We start from the raw sequence: 24,374 nt of genomic DNA, 5'->3' as shown, positions 1-24,374 counted from the left end.
CATGGCAAGATTTTCTTAGAAAAGTTGAGAATTTTGAAAGTATTGCCATTTGGAGGTAGAAACAAACAAACCAACAACTAAAGTCTTGCAGGTCTCTTATTAAAAAAGAAAAAATCCACTTATTTCTTTAAGTACAAAAAAAGTAACCTGAAGATAGTTTTTTTGCAGAGGTATGACAAGACAGAACAAGTTAAGAATTGAACTGAAACAGATCCTGGAGTGGTTAAAGCAACAGAACAACAAACTCCACACTTAAGAACTCCTCTAGACCAGAAATTTGAGAAATACTAAAATAAAATCAACTTATGGAATTAAATTGAGGCTCATGGAAAGCCCATATTCTTACTAGAGAGCAAGAAAAGCTAGTTTACTTCATGTAAAAGTTATATTTTTTAAATCTGCATAATTCTTACTCTCTAAACCTCACTGTCAGTCTTCTGATTCAGATCTTAAACTATTCTTATGTTTTAGCTTACTATGTTTCAAAGTCAAGTTAGCCATATTTTTTTTGAGTATTTTAAAACAGGCATCCCAAACTTCAAGAGAAAAAAAAAATTACTCTTTCCATTACCAAAATCTCAGACAACTTTGGAAACAGAACTAAAATACACTGTAAGCTCCATGTTTAATTTCAATTACAGCAGGATATTTGAATATCCACCATTAAGCTGCATCTGCATTTAGCACTAGAAGGAACTAAGCTGCAAATTTAGAAGAACTCATCAGCAAGAGAGACTCTTTCAGTCACTGGAAATCAGTGTCAATCTGAAGTAAATACTTTGCATTCCCTACGGAATTATTCTATAAAAAGCAAAGCAGTTTAAGTCTACTCTCTGAAAAATTCAATAGTGTTAAACTGGTGTGTGTATAATTCAGAATTTTAAGCAGTTCTTAAATGCATGAAGATTTGCTGAGAAAGTGTCTTTCATAACCTCTGGAGAGCAGACAGCACAAGAGTTCTGCTTCTTTTTAATACAAACATCTTCATAAGCCTTCCCCCAATCACAGGCAGACAAACAACAGCTAAAATGCACAACTGTTTGCCATCACAAGTACTATGGCTTAAAAGGTAGACATGAAAAATACTTCTATGAGGAAAATACTGTATTTTTGCAGGAGAACCATTTTAATTATAGAGCAGACACTTAAACTAAAAAAATCCTGTTCTGTAACACCAAACCCTGTTAATCAAAGGTTCCCACAAGCTTCTCTCCAATGTCCAACCGAAACACCTCTGTGTGCTGCTCCACAGTATTTCAGTCAACCTACTCTCAAGCTACTGCCATTGCAAAATCCTCTGGCAATTGGGCAAAGTTTAGAGAGCTCAGCCAGTCAAAGACTCACATTACAAAAAAGTGATTAGCTTTTTAATTAAGTTGTCTCTCTAAACTGACTCACAGGTCTGAATTGTTCATCCTAAACCACTATAGAAAAATCAGCCAAAAAACCTATAGATCCTATCAGAGCTTCTCCTTAGTACACTGTTAATCCTTTCTTGCAGTTACTTTATTGTGAACTCTGAATGAAGCCTTTCATAGGACACTGATAGGCTTCATTTCCTCCACTGTGTGTCTATTCTCAAGAAAACTGTAAGAACGTTCTTGTCTTTGAACTCTCCACCATTCCATCAGAACTGGCTGAAAGAGGCCTCTGTTATCACACAAGCCTTTCTTTCATAGAAAGTCAGCCTGAAAAATAAAGATATATAGCTGACATGATTTACTGCTACTTCTCATCCCTCTCCTTTCAATTTGATAGATTAAGCTTGAAACTGAGCAAAAGAACATAACTCCCAATTCAGCAACAGGACACAACGTGTTCAACTATCATTAATGGATTACAACTCAAGCAAAATTATTTGCAATGCTTGAAAAAGTTATTATACTAAATGCAAAGGAAGAGTTAGAAAGAAATACAACTTACTGAAAGAAGCTTCCATGCAATAGGACGAACCTGTTTGGGAATGCCAGACCAACTCAACTTCCGCAATTCATCTATTAAAAGAGAAATGTTTTGTGAGAACCAGGGAATCCATCAATTAATATACACAGATATATTCAAATTAGCAAAAGGGTGTTTACAACAATGATCAGGTCTTCTTAGAAAATCCAATGAAATCAGAAATATAGGGCAATCCTAATGACAACAATATACTGGATAATTGCTATCCATAGGGATACCTCTGATGATAGGTACTGAATGTGATAAGGTAACTTTATGGAGTATTTCTCAGCATTAATTTTTAGTGTACATGCCTTACATTGTCTCACTCGGCAACTTACTATACAAATGTATTATTCTTCCACTATTTTTTGAGATACACATGAAGGGTATACAGTATACCAAGTCAGGTAAAGCAGTTGTGATACATTAGAGTCTACACAAAATGTAAGGAGCAGCAGCATATGCTTTCAAAAATATTAAAAGGTTCACAGTACTTCTGCATACTATGCATGGATGAAGGAAGCATGAAAGTGTGCTCATACACATAACCCCAAGAAACATGGTGGTATCACAATAAATTTCTCACTTATTCTTCATCTCAAGGAGTTGAGAGACACTGGAAGAATACAGGATGACCAGAGGGTCAGTAACTTTAAAAAATTATGACACTACTAGAGTTCATTGTGAAACAAAAGTCTCAAAGAAACAATGAAAGTAGCTCTTGTGTAGACTGTAAACACAGATTAAGAGATAAATTGAACAGTAAGTCACAGGCTGGCACAACAAATATACTTCATCATGAGTATGTTGTCACTGCAAATACAAGGATTCAATGGGAAAAAGATGAAATAAGCAATTGAAACAGGTTTAACTTATTGTCAGACTCCAGCTGTGATGATCAAGCACAAGCTGCCCAACAGGGACTCCCTGACAGCACCCGGTCACAAAATTTTACCTTTTTTCCCATTATTTGATCCTCTTTTTCCACTACACTTCTACTTCCTTTTCTCTGTCCCAATTTAACAAACCACTCCAATTACTTCTTGCCTTGATGGTCCCAGCTTTGCTACAGCTATACCAAACTTTGCTATTTCTGAAATTATTATCTTTGCACTGTTGGTCTTGTAACACTGCACTTTCCAAAGTGGCCCCAGTGCTCTCTCCACACAATGGCACTGTTTGGGCATTTCTCACACAATTCCCCCCTTACTACTCATAAAATCCCATAGGGTGCTATCTACAGCTTCTGTCAGCTTCTCACACTGTAGTTTGTTACATACAGCAATTTCTCACATCATCTCCAGTAGTTCTGCACACCCCAGGGAGTTTACTCAGCCTCCGAGCAGATTCGGTATTTGCTTGCAGTCCCACCATATCTGCAACAAGCTTCAATTCCAGCCATGATTTGATGTCAAGCAAATCCCCAAGAGATCAAGCACTAAATCATAAGTAACACTATCACTGGTTATATTCTTCTAAGAGCCAAAAGGCAGGAATCGGTCAGAAGACATAACGGCAAAGTAAACATATAATACGAACAAGAGTAAGAAAATGGTATTTTGAATAGTTTATTAACAAAAACAACAAAAAAAGAGAATGTCTGCTGTAACTAAACACATCTACAAATTATTTTTGTATTTCTACTCCACCCCAGAACACGATAGTTAGCTCCAGCTGGTTTAATAACAACGAAAGCCCCAAGTCTTCAAAAGCAAGTGATCTCCAAATGTGCATCATCCTGCTCCACTCCTTCTTGTGCAGCATTTATGAACAAGTATGCTTTACTGGATCTGATCTATTTGTGTCTGGCTGAAAGGAAATCGATCTCGTGCATTAGTTTATTACTTTCTTACACAATCATTTGCGTAAAGTTTCAAGTTTTGGCTACTGTTAAACACAACCATGCTATTCACAAACTATGTAATTAGTATATGCAGAAAATAGAAAATAAGTTGCAACTCAGAATTACTTTTGTTATATTCTAGTAACATCAGTTGTTCATTCTCAACTCTACACCCAACCAAACTCAATCTAATCTTTCACCTTTCTGAGGTTTTTTTCTCCTCCCTTAACGAAATAGCAATCTATGCACAAACATGGGCATCAAGCTCTAAAAGCAGGTCATGTAAACAGAAGGGGGGGAAAAAAAGCATGAAACAATCTACTGTCACAGTCAGAAATGTGGAGCATGTGATTAAATCAGTAACAAATCATCTAGTACAAAAATTCTACTTACTCCTAAGCAACTCATTTAAGGCCAAAGACGAGAACTACAAAGACAAATCAGAATACAGCTTATTCTAGTAAACCTTTCTATCCTGTGGTGCTGCTGAGATTGCCTTCTATGTTCAGAATCAAGCAAATATAGTTTTGACAATGACAATTTAAATTATGGCACCATTGCAAATGAAGCTTCTGCTTTGCATTTAGGCTAAATATAAACAACTGCTTGCTGAGCTACGGATTCATTCTTTGAAATTTAAAGAGAATGGAGAAATAATGTTGTATTTCTGCAAGTTTCGAGAGAAATGAATTTTCCCTCCTGATGCTATTCTGCAACGAACATACATTTCCTTAAGTTAGGGATAACTTGGGCTGTCACGTAATTCCAAACAATAATACACATATCCTATGGGAATGGTTTTCAAAGTACCCTTGTTTCTGGAAGGAAATCTCAGCACTGGACATGAAGGTAAAAACCAATGACAAAATATCTTTCTATTACAACATAGTACTTACTTGAAACAGATCCTCTAATTATCCATAATGCAGGATTTGGAAGTGAATACATCCCTATATTCTTCTATGCTGAACACAAATATTTACATTCCTCTGCCATAACCTTATTCTCTCTGGGTGCTCTTTTAATACTTAGATTGTCTGCTGGGCCTACAGAATCTTTGGCAATGTTCCTTCTCCCAAAATATTGGAGAAAAAGCATTTAAAGCTTGCTTTTATATGTTTTCAAAGTTTTTTCTCAAACTCTCTTTTAGAAATGCTCCCATGCATTTGGCCTGACAGGGTTTATATTCTGCTCTACTCTCCTTATTTGATATAGAACTTTACATTTGGACCGTATTTAATAACCTCCTACTGTATTTGATAACCTCCTCTGCTCTGTTGTCATGTCATTCAGGATTGGTCTGAACTTTCTCAAGGTTTTTGTTTCTGGTTTTGCCTATGTTAAGTGGCACAGTAATTGCTTTCAGGACAGAAACTGTTAGACAGAGATATGACTGCACATCTGAGAATTAAGAATCTAGAATTAAGTCAATTCTATCACAAACCATTAGCCCTGAGTATGTGATAACTATTTCTTCACACTGACTGATGCCCTAAATCACAGTCCTACAAAATTCCAGTATCTCAGACTATTCCAAAAAATCATACAAAATTCTGGTTCTAACTTTTCAGTACAGTGAGCTCAACTAGTATTTGCCAGTGACAAAAAGCATACAATAAAACTGAAAGAGGTTATGCAAGAATTCTTACCAGGTGTAGTAGCAAACCTCAAAAGCACAGGCTGACCCTTACATGTCACTGTTGTTAAAGCATCACTTCACGTTATGCTTTTCTCTGATGGTTCATCACCAAAACAAGAGGAAAGAAAACAAGGAACCCTGTCCTTTCCAACTACAATTACAAAAGCAGGGCAAAAGACACACCTAGAAGACTTAGTGTAACACTGTTATAGCAAAAAAAAAATTATTATGGTGATAAGAGAGAGAAGAAAATATTAAAGCATATACAAAGATTATCATTTTAGATAAACCCAAAAGACTGTCAGTGAAGCTAAATTCCAATAACGCTGTTAAAATACATTAATTACATGTACATTTTATTTGACATACATAGATAACTTTTACAGAAATTGTATGCATTACTGTTTTTAAAATGGGCTTTATTCTTAGAAGTGAACCACCAGGTGACTTCATAAAAATCAAATGATAACACAAAATTGAAATACTTGCATTCCAGTTCTCAGGTTACATATAAGACATAGTCTTAAGTAAAAAAAGAGGTGGGATTAAATCATTCTGACATTTTTATCTCATAATTAAAATACTAAATTCATAGACTAGTTTAGGTTGGAAGGGACCTTTAAAGGCCATCTAGCTCAGCAGCCCAGCAATTAGCAGGGACATATTCAACTAGATCAAGTTGTCCAGAGCCCCTGACCTTGGATGCTTCCAGGGATGGGACATTCACAACTTCTCTAGACAACCTGTTTCACCACCCTCACTGTAAAAAATTTCTTACATCTAGTCTGAATCTACCCTCTTTCAATTTAAATCATCACTCCTTGTCATACCAAAACAGATTCTGTCCTCATCTTTATTATAAGCTCCCTTTAAGTATTGAAAGGCCACAACATCTCAACAGTGCCTTCTCTTCTCCAGGCTGAACAATTCCAGTTCTCTCAGTCTGTCTTCATAAGAGAGGTGGTCTACCTCTCTGATGATCCTCATGGCCCTCTGGACCCACTCCAACAAGTCCATGTATCTCTTTTTCTGAGGACTCCAGAGCTGGATGCAGTACTTCAGGTGGGGTCTCACCAAAGTGGAGTAGAAAGAGAAAGGGGGAGAATCACCTCCCTCACAACCTGCTGGCCATGCTGCTTTTGATGCAGCTCAGGACACATTTGGTTCTCTTGTCTGTTCAGCCTCTCATCTAGCAGTACGTGCTCCCAGTCCTTCTCACCAGTTTACTGCCCAAATCCCTTCATCCCCCAGCCTGTATTGATATTGGGGGTTGCCCCAACCAAGGTGCAGGACCTTTCACTTGCCTTTGCCTATCACTAAACCTGATAACATTCTGTCATTGTTATGTTGGTTCTTAGAAACTAAGCAGGAATTTTTCCCTTCCCCCTGCCCACTTCGTGGAGGGATATTAAGTGGGCAGTTAAGTAACGCAAAAGAAGCTGCCTCTTAGTTAATGGTCCTCAGAATCTCGTCTCCTGGGAAATGGGGGGAGGAGTTCTGGCTGGCTGCTGAAGCTATACCAAGATCAGAGTGGAAGCTCGATGGGGCTTTGTTCTCAGCTTGGCTGTCAGCTGTGGATTCTGCTTGGATTTTCATCAGAGAGGAACTGTTTCAGGAGGTTTTTTTCCCCTTCCCCATTCCCATTTGTTTCTTTCTTAGCAGTGGTTCTTGTGCAGAAGAAAGAAAAGGAAAACTATACCGCACGAGTCAGCCAGCAGAACAGAGTGCGTTTTCCCATTGGGGAGGACTTTTGTTGTTGTTGTTGTTTCTCTCCCTCCTCTCTCTCCCCTTTCCCAGTGTGTGTGGGGGGAGATAAACCCATTTTCGGTTTCTCCAACACACCGTGGAGGGTGTCACCCCACATGGTAACAACCAGTGATTCCACAGCGCCCCCTGCCAACCAGCAACAAGACACTACAAGCTCTGCATCTCTGGTGATCCAACAGCGCCTCCTGCTGACTGTGGTTAGAATTGCCCCAAAGGGCACAAACTGAACTGTTCAGTTTTTTTCCTTTGCTTGTTTATTGGTTTGTTTTGAAGGGGATTGTTTGTGGGTATAGAATTACTGTTTGGTTGTTTTACTTGTTTTCCTTTGTTGTTTCTGCCAATACACATCTATTTTTTAATAAAGGGCTGTTATTTTTTCCTTTTTCCACATTTTTTCTTCCTCAATTGGAACCTCTTAATTTTGGACTTACAATTGCTTAGAGGGAGGAGTTTGGGTCTTCCTCATAACTCATCCTCAGCAAAACACCTGTGTCTCATTTAAACTGAGACACATTCCTATGATCCCACTCCTCCAACGTGGACAAGTCCCTCTGTATGATATCCCATCCCTCAGCAGTGTCAACCACATCGACTCAGTTCGGTGTCATCTGCAAATCTGCTGAGGGTGCACTTGATCCCACGGAATATGTCACTGATGAAGACACTGAATAGTACTGCTCACAATGTGGACCTGAAGGATGTCACTCATCACTGATCTCTATCTGGACATTGAGCCATTGACCACTTGTCCCCGTTTAAATGAGACAAGGGTCTTTTGCTGAGGATGAGTTAGGAGAAAAGACCCAAACTTCTCTTTCTAAGCAATTATAAATCCAAAATTAAGAGGCTCCGATTGAAGGAAAACAAATTATGGAAAAGGTAAAAATACAGCCCTTTATTAAAAGGTATGTGTGTATTAACAGAAACACAGAAAAAGAACAAGTAAAACAACCAAGCAATACTCCTATACCCACCAATAATCCCCTTCAAGAACCAATAAACTGGCAAAAGGAAAATTAAACAGTTCAATTTTTGTGCCCTTTTGTGCAGTTCCAACCACAGTCAGCAGGGGATGCCGTCAGGTCATTGGAGATGCAAAACTTGTAATGTCCTGTACCATTCACCAGGTGGTGCTGTTGGGTCCCTGGAGATGAAGAACTTGTAGTGTCCTATAGTAGTCACCAGGTGGTGCTGTTGGATCACTGGAGGTGCAGAACTTGTAATGGCCGGTGCCTGTCACCAGGCGGCGCTGTGAGATCCCTGGTTGCTGCCACGTGGGATGGGGGAAAGCAACACCCTCCAGGGTATGTCAGAGAAAAAAAACAAACAAACAAAAAACCTAGATTCCCCTTCCCTTCCCACACTGGGAAAGGAGAGAAGGGGGGGAAGGAAATAAAATTAAAAAAACAGCATTAAAACAGAAAGTTCTCCCAATGGAAGAAAACTCATTATCTTCAGCTAGTTAGAATCCACCTCAGGCAAAAACTGCAGCTGGCAATGGCTCAGGGCAAAAAGAGACAGCAGCGAGCTTCTCCGACAACGTGTCCTGCTGTCCCCAGCCCCAGCCACACACTGGCACACACACCAGCCCCAGCCACACCCCACAGCCCACCAAAATTCCTAGACAAGAGAAAAAAGTAGACTTTAGCTCCTTCATCTGCCCATTTCCTAGGAGACTAATCTCTCGGCCATTAGTGGACCAGCCGAGGGATTCTTTTGTTCACCTGATAGCTACCTGACGGCCTATACACAGGGCACACACGGCAGGGGGAAGGGAAAGAAAAATTCCTTGTTAAAATCGGAACTATGACACCACTACTCTCTGGGTGTGATCATTCAATCAAGAGTCCACCTCTCTCCATTTTAGAGAAGGATTTTGTGGGGCACCATGTCAAAGGCTTTAGAGAACTCCAAATACAAGATATCTGTAACCTTCTGTTGTCTACTGATGTAGTCACTCCATTGCAGAAGGTCATAAGATTGCTCAGTAAGGACTTGCCCTGCGTGAACCCATGCTGGCTATCCCAAATCACCTAACTGTCCTGCATGTACTTTCACAGAGCTTCTAGGACCGGTCTGTTCCATGATCTACCCAGCCTCATAGAGGTGAGGCTGACAAGCTGCTAGTTCCCAGGGTCCTTCTTTCCACTCTTTTTAAAAATTGGTGCGATGTTTTCCTTTTTCCAGTCACCACGGACTGCCATGACTTTTCAAATATTATTGGAGAGTGGTCTGGCAATGACATCAGCCAATTCCCTCAGGACTCTAGAATATACCTTGTCAGGTGCTATAGACTTATGTATGTTCAGGTTCCCCAGGTGGACACAATATAAGCCTAGGCAATGGCACAGGCTTGAGGAAGAATGGCTGGAAAGCTGCCTGGCTGACAGCCAGCTGAACTTCAGCCAGCAGTGTGCCCAGGTGGCCAAGGTCAATGGCATCCTGGCTTGTATCAGCAATAGCATGGCCAGCAGCACCAGGGAAGTGATTGTCCCTCTGTACTCAGCACTGGGGAGGCTGCACCTCAAACCCCATGTTTAGTTCTGAGCCCTTCACAAAAAGAAAGTCGTTGAGGTGTTGGAGCATGTCCAGAGAAGGTAACAGAGCTGGTTAAGGATCGGGAGCACAAGTCTTATGAGGAGTGGCTGAGGGAGGTGGGGGTGTTCAGCCTGGAGAAAAGAAGGGTCAGGGGGGACCTTATCGCTCTCTATAACTACCTGACAGGAGGTTGTAGCGAGGTGGGTAACTTCTCCCAAGTAACAGGGCAAGAGGAAATGGCCTTAAGTTGTACCACGGGAGGTTTAGATTGGTTATGAGGAAAATTTTCTTCACCAAAAGCATTTTCAAGCACTGGGACATGCAGTCCAGGGAAGTGATTGAATCATCATTCTTGGATATATTTAAAAGAGATGAAGATATCATGCTTAGGGACATGGTTTAATGGTAGAATTGAACTCAATGATCTTAAAGATCTTTTTCAACCTATATAATCCTATGATTTTCTTACAGTATGAGGCACTTGGCTGTTGGGGTAACTCTGCTACATAAAAAGAATGCAGGAGCCTGTAATATTGTTAAATTGACCACGTGTCCAAGATGGTGATTTTAAACCTTTGTGTAACCCTTCTTGTTCCCATAAACCCCTCACTGTACCTGTGGAATGTCTGAGAGATAACTAGAAACTCATCTATTGGTTGTTAACCCCTCATCATCATTGGTTGGTTGTAAGATGTCCTGTACTTTCACTGGTCACCCTGGGATCCCTCCAAAAGGTACTTAAACCGTGGTTAGATCAATAAAGCGCTCTTTGCTCTCTCTTCGCTGCTGGACTCCCTACGTGCTGTGTGGTCTCTGTCTCCTGCCATAAGTGCCTCCACCGCCTGTCCCTGCCACGAGGGACGGGCGGTGGGGGGTGATCTCAGCCCTGGAAACCTTCTCAGAGCAGCCGGGAGTGACCCTCCAGAAACCCCCGCAAAACTGCAACAGATGGCGCACAACGTGGGACGAACTCCGCCCACGAAATAGGTAAAGACTTTCAATTTCACTTTAAAATATAAACAGTGGGAACAATAACTGCTCGCTCTCCCTCCACCACTGACTAATTCTGTCTCTGCGATGCTGGGGGAGGAGAGATGTTTTGAACAGTGGTGCCGGCTCCGCAGAGCGCCCGGCGATTGAACTGTGCCACGATGCCGACCCCTGTGACCCAGGGGGCGGAGGGCCGAGGGAGCTGCAGGAAACCGGTGTAGCATCGACACAGCAGCAGTGGCTGAGAGGCGCCGCTGGGATACTGAGAGCGCAGCGTGGTGCAACTTGGGGTAGCAGCGGAGACTGCACGCGAAACACGTGTGTCCAACATGGAATAACATCATTTTCAAAGTGCCCGCCGCGTCTCCGCCGGATGGAGAGAGCCGAGCGAGGACCGCAGAGGCAGTGGCGGTCGTTAAAGGTGCACCAGCAGCCGCCACCGGAGTGTCCACCGGAGTGGCCCCCTCCTCCGCCCCGACGCAAGGACTTCTCTTCGCCCCTGGCCGCAGGAAGAGGAGGCGGAGGCTGCCGCCCCTGGGATGTGAGCTGGGCTCTGCCGCCTGCTCCGTGCCCAGTTAGAGCCACGCTGCCCCTGTGCCCGTCCTGTCCCCGGTTTCTCTGCCCCACGCCGCCGCCCGGATCACACGTCTCTGCTCCACACACCAAGAGACCGCCGAGAGACCACCCACCTCCAGCCACGCGGCCGATACATCCCCTGCCGCCCGCCCACCTCTCAACCCTTTTTCCTCAATTTCTTTCTCTTTACAGTCTAACTTCAGAGTACCCAAACTAGTTTTTCTCCTTTACTGTTCATATGTTAATTACTGGATTACTTCACTTTTACATTTCTCTACCAGGCACACTGTGACCATCAAGCCACAGTGAAGCACAAATAACCTTGCAGTTTTTAACAACTACTTCAGGTCTTTCTTTAAATGTTATGTTGTCTTATAATGTAAACAATTTCGAGAGTATGTGTACCAGTTTTCAAAAACAATGACAAAATTTCCTTAGTAATACCTATTTGCTTTGAGAACAGGGAATGTATGTATTATCTCCAACCTATAGGAATGTTATAATTTGCAGTTAGTTAAACTTCAATGGTAAACATTAAAATTTATTTCTTCCTTGTTGTTTAATAACAAATTCACATTTTTGTTCTTTATTATTAATTTAGAAATCTCCACGCACAGAATGCACTCAAAAGTGAATTTGAGGAGTAGAGATCCAGTAAAAGTAAAGGGCTCTCTGCCTGCTTCTCTCCTGCCTGGCTGTCGGCCCCGTGGTCCCTCTGTGGGGCCATGAGGCGCCGCGGGGTAGGGGGACCGGGGGTGAGCACCTCTCCCCCTCGGAGCAGGGGGTAAAAGGAAGCCTCCTGTTCCAGGGATCCCCCTCCCTATCCCCTCAGCGTTCATCAAATGGGTCTGGTATAGGGCATTGTTGACCTGCTCCTTCTGTGAAGGGGAGGGCAACTGCAGCACAGAAGATATTCTGTGTCGGGCAAACACCCAGAATTGGAGTCCTGTTGAAAGTAGGAGCAATTCTGGCATACTCCTGTATCCCCCTAACCCTGAAAACAGATAACTTTGGTCCCCAAGATGAAAGATTAAAATTTAATCTGGAGATTTCTCTTTTATAATAGGAACATCAGTTTTTAAATTACCCGTTTTCCCAAGTTCAATAAAAATTGTCTTACTCGCTTTCTCATTTTTATATCAACCTTTATATCAACCTTTACCCCAGGTTCAACTAGAAAGTCTTCATTGTTAAATCCCATTAAAATTACAAATGTTGTCTTTATTATAAAATAAGAAAGGGTGAAATGTTGGGGTAACTCTGCTACATAAAAAGAATGCAGGAGCCTGTAATATTGTTAAATTGACCACGTGTCCAAGATGGTGATTTTAAACCTTTGTGTAACCCTTCTTGTTCCCATAAACCCCTCACTGTACCTGTGGAATGTCTGAGAGATAACTAGAAACTCATCTATTGGTTGTTAACCCCTTGTCATCATTGGTTGGTTGTAAGATGTCCTGTACTTTCACTGGTCACCCTGGGATCCCTCCAAAAGGTACTTAAACCGTGGTTAGATCAATAAAGCGCTCTTCGCTCTCTCTTTGCTGCTGGACTCCCTGCGTGCTGTGTGGTCTCTGTCTCCTGCCATAAGTGCCTCCGCCGCCTGTCCCTGCCACGAGGGACGGGCAGCGGGGGGTGATCTCAGCCCTGGAAACCTTCTCAGAGCGGCCGGGAGTGACCCTCCAGAAACTCCCGCAAAACTGCAACACTTGGCTACCCCAGTGCCCGCCTTTAAGTCCATCCATTTAGTAAGTGTGGAAAGAGTGGTTGCCAGTGAAGACTGAGTCAGAAATTCTGCTGAGTACCTCAGCCTCCTCCTCATCTGGCAAGACCGGTTTGCCAGCCTTGTTCATAAGGGGGTACACTTTCTTTGACCTTTCTTTTTTAAGTAACATACCTGTAGAAGCCCTTCTTTGCATATCTTGCCAAGTCCAGCTCCAACTGTGCCTTGGCCTTCCTGATCCCCCTCTTACACAACGAGGCAGTATTCTTATACTCTTCCCAGGATACCTGTCCCTGCTTCCATTGCTTGTCTAAGTTCTAGTCTGTAGGCTGTGACAGTAACACAATTTTTTTATCCAATTTTCTTTAGTTTTTCTTTTAAACATCTCATTCTTCCCTTTTCCTCCCATGTTTCCTACTGAATATTTAACTTTCCCATCAAGAAGTGTTAAGTACATTCATATTTTACAGTATCTTGCAATAGAAACTCCATTTGAGGCTGAATTTTCTCCACATAACACGTGATAAAAACTTTTTTTAAGTTTCACATTGAGCCAATACTTAGCACACAGCATGCTCAAGTGAACGAATAGTTAGAAATTAATTTGTTTATAGAGTACAAGAGCTACAAAAACATATGAAATGCCTGACAGAAATCAGAAGCTTAACTTAAGAGCAAGTAAGTCCACAAAGATGTCACACAAAGAAAAAACTATTTGAATACACCTCTAAAAACAAATCTGTCCAAGAAACAGAAGCAAATGAGACACTTGATAGAAGATTGTTAGAAAACAGGTATAATATGCTGATGTTATAAAACAGCCTTAACATGATAAAAATCAGGACAAGATGTCAGCTCACACAACATCCAGTGCTCAATCCTTCCTGGTAAGCAAGAAAGAATGCCTTGTTTATCTCCACATGCCTGAGTGTCAGGCCTTAAAAGCTGCCACCAGTCCCATGTGGCTCCTACTGTCAGAGAAGCTCAAAACCTGGAACCCATCTCAGAGCTTCAGAGACTGAAGAGTTCTCACCTACATTCACAGATGCCAGATCTTCACAAAAGAGGAGGTAGAGAGAGAGAGAGAGAGGCAGATCAGAAAAAAAAAATCACTACTTTTCTAACTTCTGTCAGTTTTCTACATGAGGAATCTTTTCTCTTCAGCTTGTCCACAAGCATGTTTTCATTTCCTTCCTCACCTCAAAATTTTTTGCCTTCCTCCTCTTAACATGTGTAATTATTCTCATGGATTCACAAAATGAAGGGATGGATGCCAGCTAATGGAAAGAGATGCCAAAAATAACTTGTTTATTTGTTTTGTTTGGTGCTTTTTATTTGTTTGTTTTGTTGTTTGTAGGTTTTTTTAATACTCACAGCATCTATACTCAGTGTCATGGACATGTCTTTTTTTCCCCAAATTAGATCTTGGATATTAGACTGTTCGATTTTGTTTTTAATAAAGGCAAACAGGAAAGAATGAAATTAGAGGAAAATAAGGAACAAATCTAAAGGTACCACATTTCTGCTATGTAGGGTACAAATAGACTCCAACCACACAGTAAGTTTATTAACTTCTATTGCAAAGAATGCAGTAGTATGAAAGTACAGCTGAGAAAGTTTCAAACTTGGAAACTGCTGTCTTGTAAAAACACACCTGACTATGTATGTCGACCTCACAGTCTGCAACACTTTAAATTGAGGTGTCAAAAAATTCATCCTCAACCAAGACATTAGGAATAGCAAGGAAATGTGCTTGTACTTATAAATGAAATTTGACCTCTATTTATTACCTAATTAATCTTTAAACTATTTGTCACTGGCTGAAGTATTATATTTTCCCTCCTCAAAGCATAATTTCAATTTATTGTTATTAGAGTAAATCCTTCCCTTGTAGATTTCCCAAGGAATTAGACATCCTAGTTATGAGCTGGAGAGCATGCTCTTGAGCACAGGATTTCTACAAAAGAATTTTAACAACACCTACAAATCATATGCACACTTTCAATCAAAATAGCACTGCAAAAATATCTTCGCTTCACTACAATTAATGTTTCTTAAAATTCCAGAACAATTATTTTGAAAAGGAACATTTGTAAAACCTTCTAATTACAGACATTACCACTTGTTAAAAATGTGAGCACTGAACAAGTTGAAATTAGGCAGATCCAAAACAGTATTTGTTATATCCTGTCTATGAACTCTGTCCCAGTCTGAAAGGATACTTTCTGAAGAACCAGTTTGAACCTCAATTGTTACTCTGTCTTTCACTTGTCTCATTATTTGATATAATTCTGTGACCAATGAGTATGAAAATATGTACAAATCCCCATAGATTTTAGACAAAAAGTAACTCAATTTGCTCGCACTAGCCAACTGCCACTTCTGCTTAGGAGACAGCAGTTACTTCTCACAGAAACATTGCTGGGTTAGGATATCTTATTATGAAGGCATAATGTGGTAGGATACTGCTTCAAATTGATACAATTAATTTAATTTTGGAAATATTTCTTTTATCTAGTTTACTACAATACATTTAGATATATATTTCCTCTCTGAAGAAAAAAGAGTTTAAAGAAATCATTTTAACAGAAATCTTAGGACAGTATCCTTTTACTGCAGTAAAGATTCCTCATAGTCCATAAATATTTAATGGGGCATTTTACAAAGAAAACATTAATTTACCAGCCTTTTAACCCCACAAGCAATTACTAGAGCTATTAACCACTATGCCTAAAACACATTAGGGCAAACAACTAAGTATTTTTCTTGGAACTACAAGCTTATAATTCTACCCATTACAAATAAATAAAAAATATGTCAAGAAATATTAGAGGACTTCAAAATTTCTCTGTATGTATTATTCATTTCTGATACAGCTGTTATTTCATTGAGATCACTGTAAATGGCTACATGAAGTGATGGCCTGCATGAACAACTCCACGACAGATATGATAAACTAGATTTACATGTTTTATGTTCCTATAACATAAATTCCCTGGATATTTTAACCATACAAAGCTGGAAAATTCTTTCAAGAGCAGAGATGCACAGAACTGCAGCTCCCCCAACAGCATGTTATAATACAGGCAGTACATATAGAAAATAGCTTTAATAGAAGGCTTGTTATTACTATGGCAACCACAGCAACTGGTTTTCAAAATGAGTAATAGCTCTGTTAGGCACTTCACTAATTTATTTTTTTTTTAAATCAAACACTGCCCTTAATCTTCTCAACAGAACAAAGAGTTATTCTGAATGCATTCAGAAACAGGAAATAAAGTCCAATCCACTGTTGTAAAAACAGGGGAAGATCCTTTTCAGAACCTTTGGTGGAAAAGAACAGGAAAGTACATCTTGTCCGTTATTTCACATAGAAAGTCAGAGAAGCATAAGCAGATGAGGTTGGTGTTAGAAGGTAAAGAAAAGCAAGTGAACATAAGATTAGAAAAACTAAGGCAAAAGGAAGATTAATAAAACTGCTAAGAAAGACCTACAACAAGTGAAGCCAACAATGGAAATGATGGTAAGTAATGGAGAGCAACTATGCCAGTGCAAGATGTTAAGTGTTATATATTTTCATAGTTCTCCCAAAACATTGGGAGATCATCAACTGTAATCATTGAAGCCTGTGCATAATCAACTGTAACACCATTTAAACAGTCTCTAACAAACTTTCCAAGCAAAACTAAGGGAAAAGCTTTTAAACCCTACTCTGAATGGTTAAAAAAAAAAAAATTGTAGCTCTTATTGTTTTAATTATGAGTCTTTACTCCAGTGGTTGCACTGGAAATATTACTTCAGTTCAGCTATACCTTAGATTCTATTATATCAAATTCCTATAAAAGGCAAGCCCATAACCTCTAATCCATACAAGTTTTTGTCAGTTAACTGCAAACACACTTTACATCTCTAGAGCAGTTGTCCATTATGGTTGAAACACAGTGACCATGACTTGAAAAGATAGATGGAACTAATGTCGCATCACATGAAGCAGAAGCAGGATACACATTCACTTTATACTACACATCAGCAAACTGAAACAAGAATAAGCACTAACATGATCAACTACAAGTAACTCAATGCTGCAAGGGGTAATAAAGTTCTAAATTATATGGGTGAACTACGAGCATAGAGATAAATCATCACGTAGCTCAGTGCAGATAAACTAATGAAGTTGGGAACAAAATTAAGTTCATTTTAATTAATGCATTTTGTAAAGTTATTTTCACCAGCATCAGTTTGGCAAGCAATTTTAAAGAACTTAACAGATTGTTGTTACAGAACACTGTATTTATGAGCCATAAATGAAAGAAAAGGTAAGTACTATGTTAAACCAGGTTTAATATAAAACTAGAATGGATGTGAGCACAAATAGGAAAATCCTACTTTTCAAGTTGCTGCAACAATACAGATGATAACTGTGATGAGAAGTTTTCTTTCTGAATTTAATTTCTAGAGAACCATCCTAGAATTCTTTTATTATAGTACACACAGGTAACTAGCTATTTTTATGAAATAATTTGAGATTACACTATTTTTAATTCCTGTAAAATCATGTAATTACTTTCTGCCATCAGATTAATCAAGAGTTTGGCTATCCTTTATATATTCTGTAAGACTTCACAACATTATCTACTAATCGTATAGCAAAGGACTATCTAAGAGAGTGCAAGACTCAACAGCTGGTGGTACTCTCTGAAATCTCTAATTTTGAGATTTCGTTACAATGAGGAAAAGAAATAGATGAGGTTAAAAAAAATGCAATGAAAAGTGCTCCTGAATGTGAACATAGGACACAGCAATATCAATAAATTTAAGATGGGAATGCCTTACCATTTTCATGAGTGCTTTTATAAGGCCTTTTATTATTTTTTTGAAGTAGTATTTTAAAACTTCCATATATTATTTTGTACAACTTGGAGTATGTCATGATTAGGTAGAAAGTGACGTAACAAGCAAAACAGCTTTACAACTTATGCAATTACTTGGTTTGACTCTAAAAAAACTTAAATACATGTGTTACATTGCCTAATAGTAGCATTACAGTGTTGTGAAGCTTTATTAAATCAGAACACAGTACACCAAGTTCACTGTTGGTTGTTGCTTGACTTAAACATGCTTCTGACATCCAATTACATACTCATTAGACATATATGTGTAAAAAATCAGAAAATTAGTTGATTTGAAGATAAAGAAGGAATTAAGGAAGTGTTTTAATACACTAATTTTTAAATTGATATTAAAACACCCATCATACATCTGCTATGCTGAGGTTGCAAGTGTGCGATAACTTCTTTGTTGTTATCTGATTTTATCAACAGTCTGCTTACATTGCATTTACACATGTAAACAGCTCCCCAAAACATTGTGCAAGACTACTTAAAAGTACAAGTTTAACAAATTTAATAGAATTGAGCTTTAATTGGAAACCTGACGGACATAGCAGTACTGTTCTTCTAATACGTACAAAATGTCTGTTGAAGGAAAGAGAAATTTCTTCCCAGAGACACTCTCCCTATGCTGCTTTGTTACAGTCCCATCCCCTCCTCTTAAAGCAACCAATTGTTTGCAGAAGATTCTGGAATCCTACCTTCACTCAGTGACACAAGGTCCACTGCAAGGAAAGACAAGGCGTGAAATTAAGTAAGTCTACATCTTGACTGTAAGTCAAGCACAAGCACAGGCTGATTGCACAAAACAACTGCTGTAAATTGTTTCCTCTGAATTGCATCCCTCTGGTATGCAGTATCAGGAGTGGGAGGCTACACAGACACACAGACCCTACAGTTAACTCTGCAGCTGTCTACTAAACTCAGCAATACTACCAATAGTCCTATCCTGCTTCCTGAATTTGCATCCAGTACACCTCGATGTGATATAATTGACAAGGGGTAGTCCTCAAGTCCCTTACCAACCAAAACTGCTTGTTACAACAGGTCATTCTGTAACTTTATGAGACTATCTCCCCACTCTTTGCATTATATTATTACTTGAAGGAAAATTGTCAGGGCCATTGAATACCTCTCTCCTGCAGCACAAAACATGCACCTAGAAGTAACATTACTATAGGAATAGGGTTTTTTTTCATAAGGCTAATTATTCTTGAGATCCAATTCACATCATGCTGTACCCATTTATAACATGGGTAATAACACAGTTATAGTCAAATAAAAAGTGCCAAATGGAAGTAAGGCATAGCATTTGCATGTATTTATCATAAAAACAACAAAAATGCCTGCAGGACAGAGAAATGTCTTGGGAGATCTTAAAGGAAGACCCAGAACAATTACTAGGGCAATTATAAATTATAAGCACGAGTTGATTAGTTCAGCTCTGCAAAATATTAAAAATTAAGGGCACTTTTGAGCCATAGAAATAGGCTCTTTATTCATAAATAAGAGTAAAGGAACCTAAAAATTAATTATTTTATACTCTGAGAATTCTGGGGTGTTTTTTTCAATTTCTTTCATAGTTCATGTTCTCAGATAATGCCTCGCTCCAATAACCATTTGTGTATGTAAGTGCCTGCTGGATAAAACTGTACATAGACACTTTGAGAATGACTCCATCATTATGTATTTATGTAATATTTACCAATGAATTCATATCCCAATTGAGTCTATGCCTGGTATATTATTTGATGGGGTTGATAGAACCTACCTATTTCCACAACTTCACAACATCCAACCTGTGGACCAAACCCACCTTTAAAATCTGCTGGTGGTCTTCAGTGGCTAAAATAATCTTCACTTTCAAATTTATACACACAGTCCATCTTTTTGAGAGTTTTCTTGTGAAAGAACGCATCCCTTTCACAACGTCTACTTGACATACAAGACTAACATTGCATTTTACACTGTGTTTATAGGATAATGATCATTCAACTGTGACTGAAAGGATTTCAAGGTCATTTTTATTACTTTGTGTTCCTAGTTAAAGTTGATTTCTTACATTATGATAAACGAAAAGTCTTGACTTGAAAATGTGCATGACATGGCTACAGTTCCACAGATTGACTATATTTTATACTGTTTTGGAAGGACTTGTCACATAATCTATTCCAACAATATGCAAAACTATATAAAGGAAACAAAGACAGAAGAAATACTTTGCTTCTCTTACTTCTAAGCAAAACAAATACTAATACTTGCAGAAATGAACAGAAATATTTGCAAAAATGTCTCCAAGTCTTACTAATTCAATTCATCATGACAAACAAAACCCAACTATCTGTGGGTCTAACACAACACAGTCCCACAAATACCACAACATCACACACACACAAATAGAATAAGCCAGTTGCAACAGAACAGCTCTCTGCCCCTACATTATTCAGTACAAATTTTAGCTCAGAGCCTGTTGCCTAGTTCTGCCTTAGTCCATGTGCAGTATTGCTCTGAAGAAAAACAGGAAAAAAAACAAACCACTCTCCAACAAGAAACAAAAAAACCACCACTCATAATGCTCAACAGTTTTCCAGGCTACTGTTGTCATTATAAATCAAGAATCCTTTTTAAATACAGTCTTCATTGTAGCAGACAGCTAAACCAAGCATCTTTCACAAATGCGTACATTAAAAATGCATATACACAGGTACATTCCAGATTCTAATGAACTGTATATATGGTAATAAGTATATACATATTTGTATGTATACGTGCATAGACACTTTTCCTAATACATACCAATAATGTAGTCCAAGTACTACTATCACATATGATCTACTTCTAATAGCTTCATGATCAAGAGTTTGCATGCCATCAATAAAATTTATTTCTTTCACTAAGAAAAATAATTTATATATATATATATATATATACATATATATATGCATATATATCTATGCATGCTACTGGATATATTCCAGATACAAAAGTAACATTATTTGCATCAAAAAAATCAAAACCTGGTTTAAAATTCTATTCACACAACTTCAAATTCTGTATTGATTAGTTTGCACAGCAAGAGAAAGAACAAGCTTCCTAAAAACAAACCTAGAAAAGGCATTATTTAGAGATTTGTACAGGAAAGAATATTGAGAGCTTACTAAACATTTTTCACATTTTAATATCAAGAAAGCATACTCAAATTTCATATCCTACATTTCAGTGTGAGATTTATCAAGTTCAATAGGGAATAAAAACAAACAAACCCAGTTTGTTTAAATAGCACTGACTAAGCTCACCATCAGCAGGGTGATTGCACTCCTACTAAGAGTGGAAATTTTCATGCAAAATTACTTTACTCTAATCCATAAATCTGATTTACTGGGAAAGTATTCCCAACTAATTAGACAGCAAAAGTGAAATGGATAGTTTTAAACTGAACTTTGTGTTCCCTCTGACTTTGCGACTTCATGTAACAAAGATTTCTATCAATACAATATTCTTAAAAATTATGAGTTTTCATGTCAGCCACAGTCACATAACTCATAATATCTTAGATAAAAGGGAGAAAAAGTGATATTTGATTATCATTTTCAAGCTTATGAAAAATATGTAATGTTTTAACACCTCACTTTATTCACAGTTGCATTTCATAAGAATGTCCTATAACTCACTGAAACGCTAAGTCTTGCCCAGTTCGAATTGTTTCCACAGTTGTACTTTGCTAGCATCAATCTCACAATAAGACATAGAACAAAAAGAAAAAAGAAAAGCCACAGCTTGGACTATACTACACTGAAGAAGTCTCATGACAACTACTGAGCAGGAGACACCACTTCAAGACCTACAAACATGGAATTTCTACTTCCTTCCATAGTAGGTATCCTGCAGATATCTTCCAGACTGGTCTATCTCAAAGACATTTTCTCTATTAACTATTTTGCCATAAATTTCTCCTTCTAACCACAAAGTTCTCCAAATGCAGCGCACTAATTCTACTTACTCCAGATTTTCACTTGGGATACAAAGGCATTTGATTCTGTGATACCCTCTCAGCACTTGTATTGACTATTCAGCAGCTAAAATCCAGTGCACAAAGGGAACAGTTAAGTTATCTGACAATACATTTGTTTTCACATTAGCATGTTGTCAGCACTCACAGATGAGACACAGAACTACTGTATCAGCCTGTGAACATGAAGAATGCTCACTGAGTAGACAAGTAGCAATACTTACAAGCCTCATTGTCTCTCACATTCCTGTTTATTTCTAAGCATGAAAATCACTCTTACACTCCATGCTGTTCCATTATCATGCATTAACAATACACACACCTAATTATACTTTGGGTTTTTTTCTCCAGAGATTAGTCTCATAGGAAGAAATAATGTGAGAAAGAACAAGAAGCCATCGAACACCTTACATATTAGAAGGAACGTACACAAATCATTTACTACAAATGTGAATACTAGAAGTTTTCAATTTTATTCTGTCTTTCTTCTGCAAGATCAATTCTAAATGTTGAAAGGATTAGATCCTAACCAAACAGTCAGGCAGAGCAGCACATCAAACAGGTGTGTTTAAGAATAATTTAGATATATTTCACAGTTCCTATAAAAAACACTCACCAAGATCTGTATTGGGGCCAGCAAGTAGTTGCTTAAATTTGTCTAATCGGGATGCTTCTCTTTCAGTTAATGCAGGAGTAACTGAGGTGTTGTAGTCTCCTATTCCACTCAAAGGAGGTGTGGAAGTTTGTGGAAGTGACTGTGATCTCTGCATGGAAGAATTTTCACTTGCATTATCTGAAGGGAAAAAGAAGCATAGCAGTTAGCCACAGCTAGTAAGAAGGCTACTAATCAGTTGAATTCTGTTCTGGAAAAATGAAAACTCAAGTACAGAATAAGTCTGGACTTCAAATTACTTCAATATAGCAGAAGCAGCATTCCTCTTTCAAGCAATATTCCGCAACTAAAACACATCAATTAGAGATCGTACTAACATCAAGGCTAATGGATTTCTAAAATCTCTGTGTTACCAAAAGCTGCTCCTAGTCCCCTTTCCATTCTTAAAAAAAAACCAAATTGACAAAAAAAACCTGAGAAATCATTGCAATTGTTTACTTTACACAAACCACGGACCAGATCACGAGAGTGAATTTCCCAGTCCACCTGCATAATTTTCTCCAATTTTTCAATATATTTTATACAGTACTATTTTAATAACAATTTTTTACATTAGTGTTAGTATTAATTGCATAAATCTGGGTGCATCCAACTAATAAAATACATTAAATAGTGGAACTTCCTTCCAAAACTGAAGATTTATTAAGGGTGAAAACAAAGGAAGTTTAATTACTCTTGCATCACACATGTACTTCTCACACACATATATTATGGTTTAATATGGCATGCAGTCTCTCCCTCAGATAAATCAATGTTAATAAACAGTATTTTCCTGAGGTATTAAGAAAATGTTGGGAAGTGGCTACTGTTTTACAAGGTAAATATTATAGCCGTCTTCATTTAACTTTCAACATCTTTTTCACTTTTTAATATACCTGATGCACTCGCTGTATGACCTTCACTGACTGATTTAACAAGCCTATTATCACCACATGCAACTGAAGTCAGCTGTGCAAATTCCTCTTGTTTTTCTTCCTGTAGATGTTCTTCCTGAAATTTATGCTGTTCTTGTAGCTTGCTGTGATTCTGAATTACTTTGTGAGCTGTTTCCATGACCACTTCTGTATTTAAGTTTTCAGCAGCTATTGCTAACAGTTCATCATCATCATCCCCAAGATCCCAGGCATCACTTGTGTTACTTTCAAATTCTTGGAAGGTGCTGACTTTCTTCAGTTTCACTGGAGTTGTAGGAGGCTTTGAACCTGGTTTTACCAAGCTGTTCAAAACCAAATAAACAATATTTAGAAAACTAGTAATGAAGCTATGGATAAGACTAAAAAGCAAAAGTACATACTTGATACTATATAGGTAGCAAATATTTATCTCCCTCCACTCATGTTACTGCTACATCCATCCATGATAACACAGCTGAAGAAGTCTGAGAACAAGGGCTGTAAAAACTGACTCTTCTTCACTTTGAATAGAAACTGAACAAATCTTTCCTTCCCTTGTGCTAAGAAAACAAACAAACAAAAAAAAAACCACCAACCTCCAAGTCAAATAAAAGGATTACTACTAGAATAGCTTACAAAAGAGACAGGACACATTACACTGCTCTTGTTTCATAAATTTCTGTAGAGGTTTCATTCCTTTCAATGTAACTGCTCTATAACAGCACAGGAGCCATAACCCAGTCATGGCCTACTCCTAAGTCATCATAAGCAATCATGCAATACAACCACTGTCATAAACAAATCAAGTCTCACCTTAAAACTCATTAAGTCTATCATTCCTCCCCATGCCAGCATGGATTTGCTTCAGAACTTTGCTCTTCCCACAGGCC

At 38.6% G+C, this 24,374-nt stretch overlaps 1 protein-coding gene across 1 annotated transcript in view; it reads right to left on the bottom strand.

Annotated features, from left to right (window-relative positions):
• The window catches only part of TBC1D22A (TBC1 domain family member 22A), a 166,168-nt gene that overhangs the window by 137,980 nt on the left and 3,814 nt on the right, over positions 1-24,374 (bottom strand). The window contains exons 3-5 of the mRNA XM_050324196.1: positions 23,467-23,807; positions 22,535-22,711; positions 1,924-1,994 (exon numbers count right to left, since the gene is read on the bottom strand). Coding sequence (XP_050180153.1) covers positions 1,924-1,994; positions 22,535-22,711; positions 23,467-23,807 — 589 coding nt within the window. The remainder of the gene's footprint in view (positions 1-1,923; positions 1,995-22,534; positions 22,712-23,466; positions 23,808-24,374) is intronic.

The sequence above is a fragment of the Myiozetetes cayanensis genome, unplaced genomic scaffold (genome assembly GCF_022539395.1).
Source record: "Myiozetetes cayanensis isolate MyiCay16 unplaced genomic scaffold, myiCay2020 scf3, whole genome shotgun sequence".
NCBI lineage: Eukaryota > Metazoa > Chordata > Aves > Passeriformes > Tyrannidae > Myiozetetes > Myiozetetes cayanensis.
The sequence above is the reverse complement of the archived record's forward strand: the minus strand, read 5'-3'. Positions and strand labels throughout refer to the sequence as shown.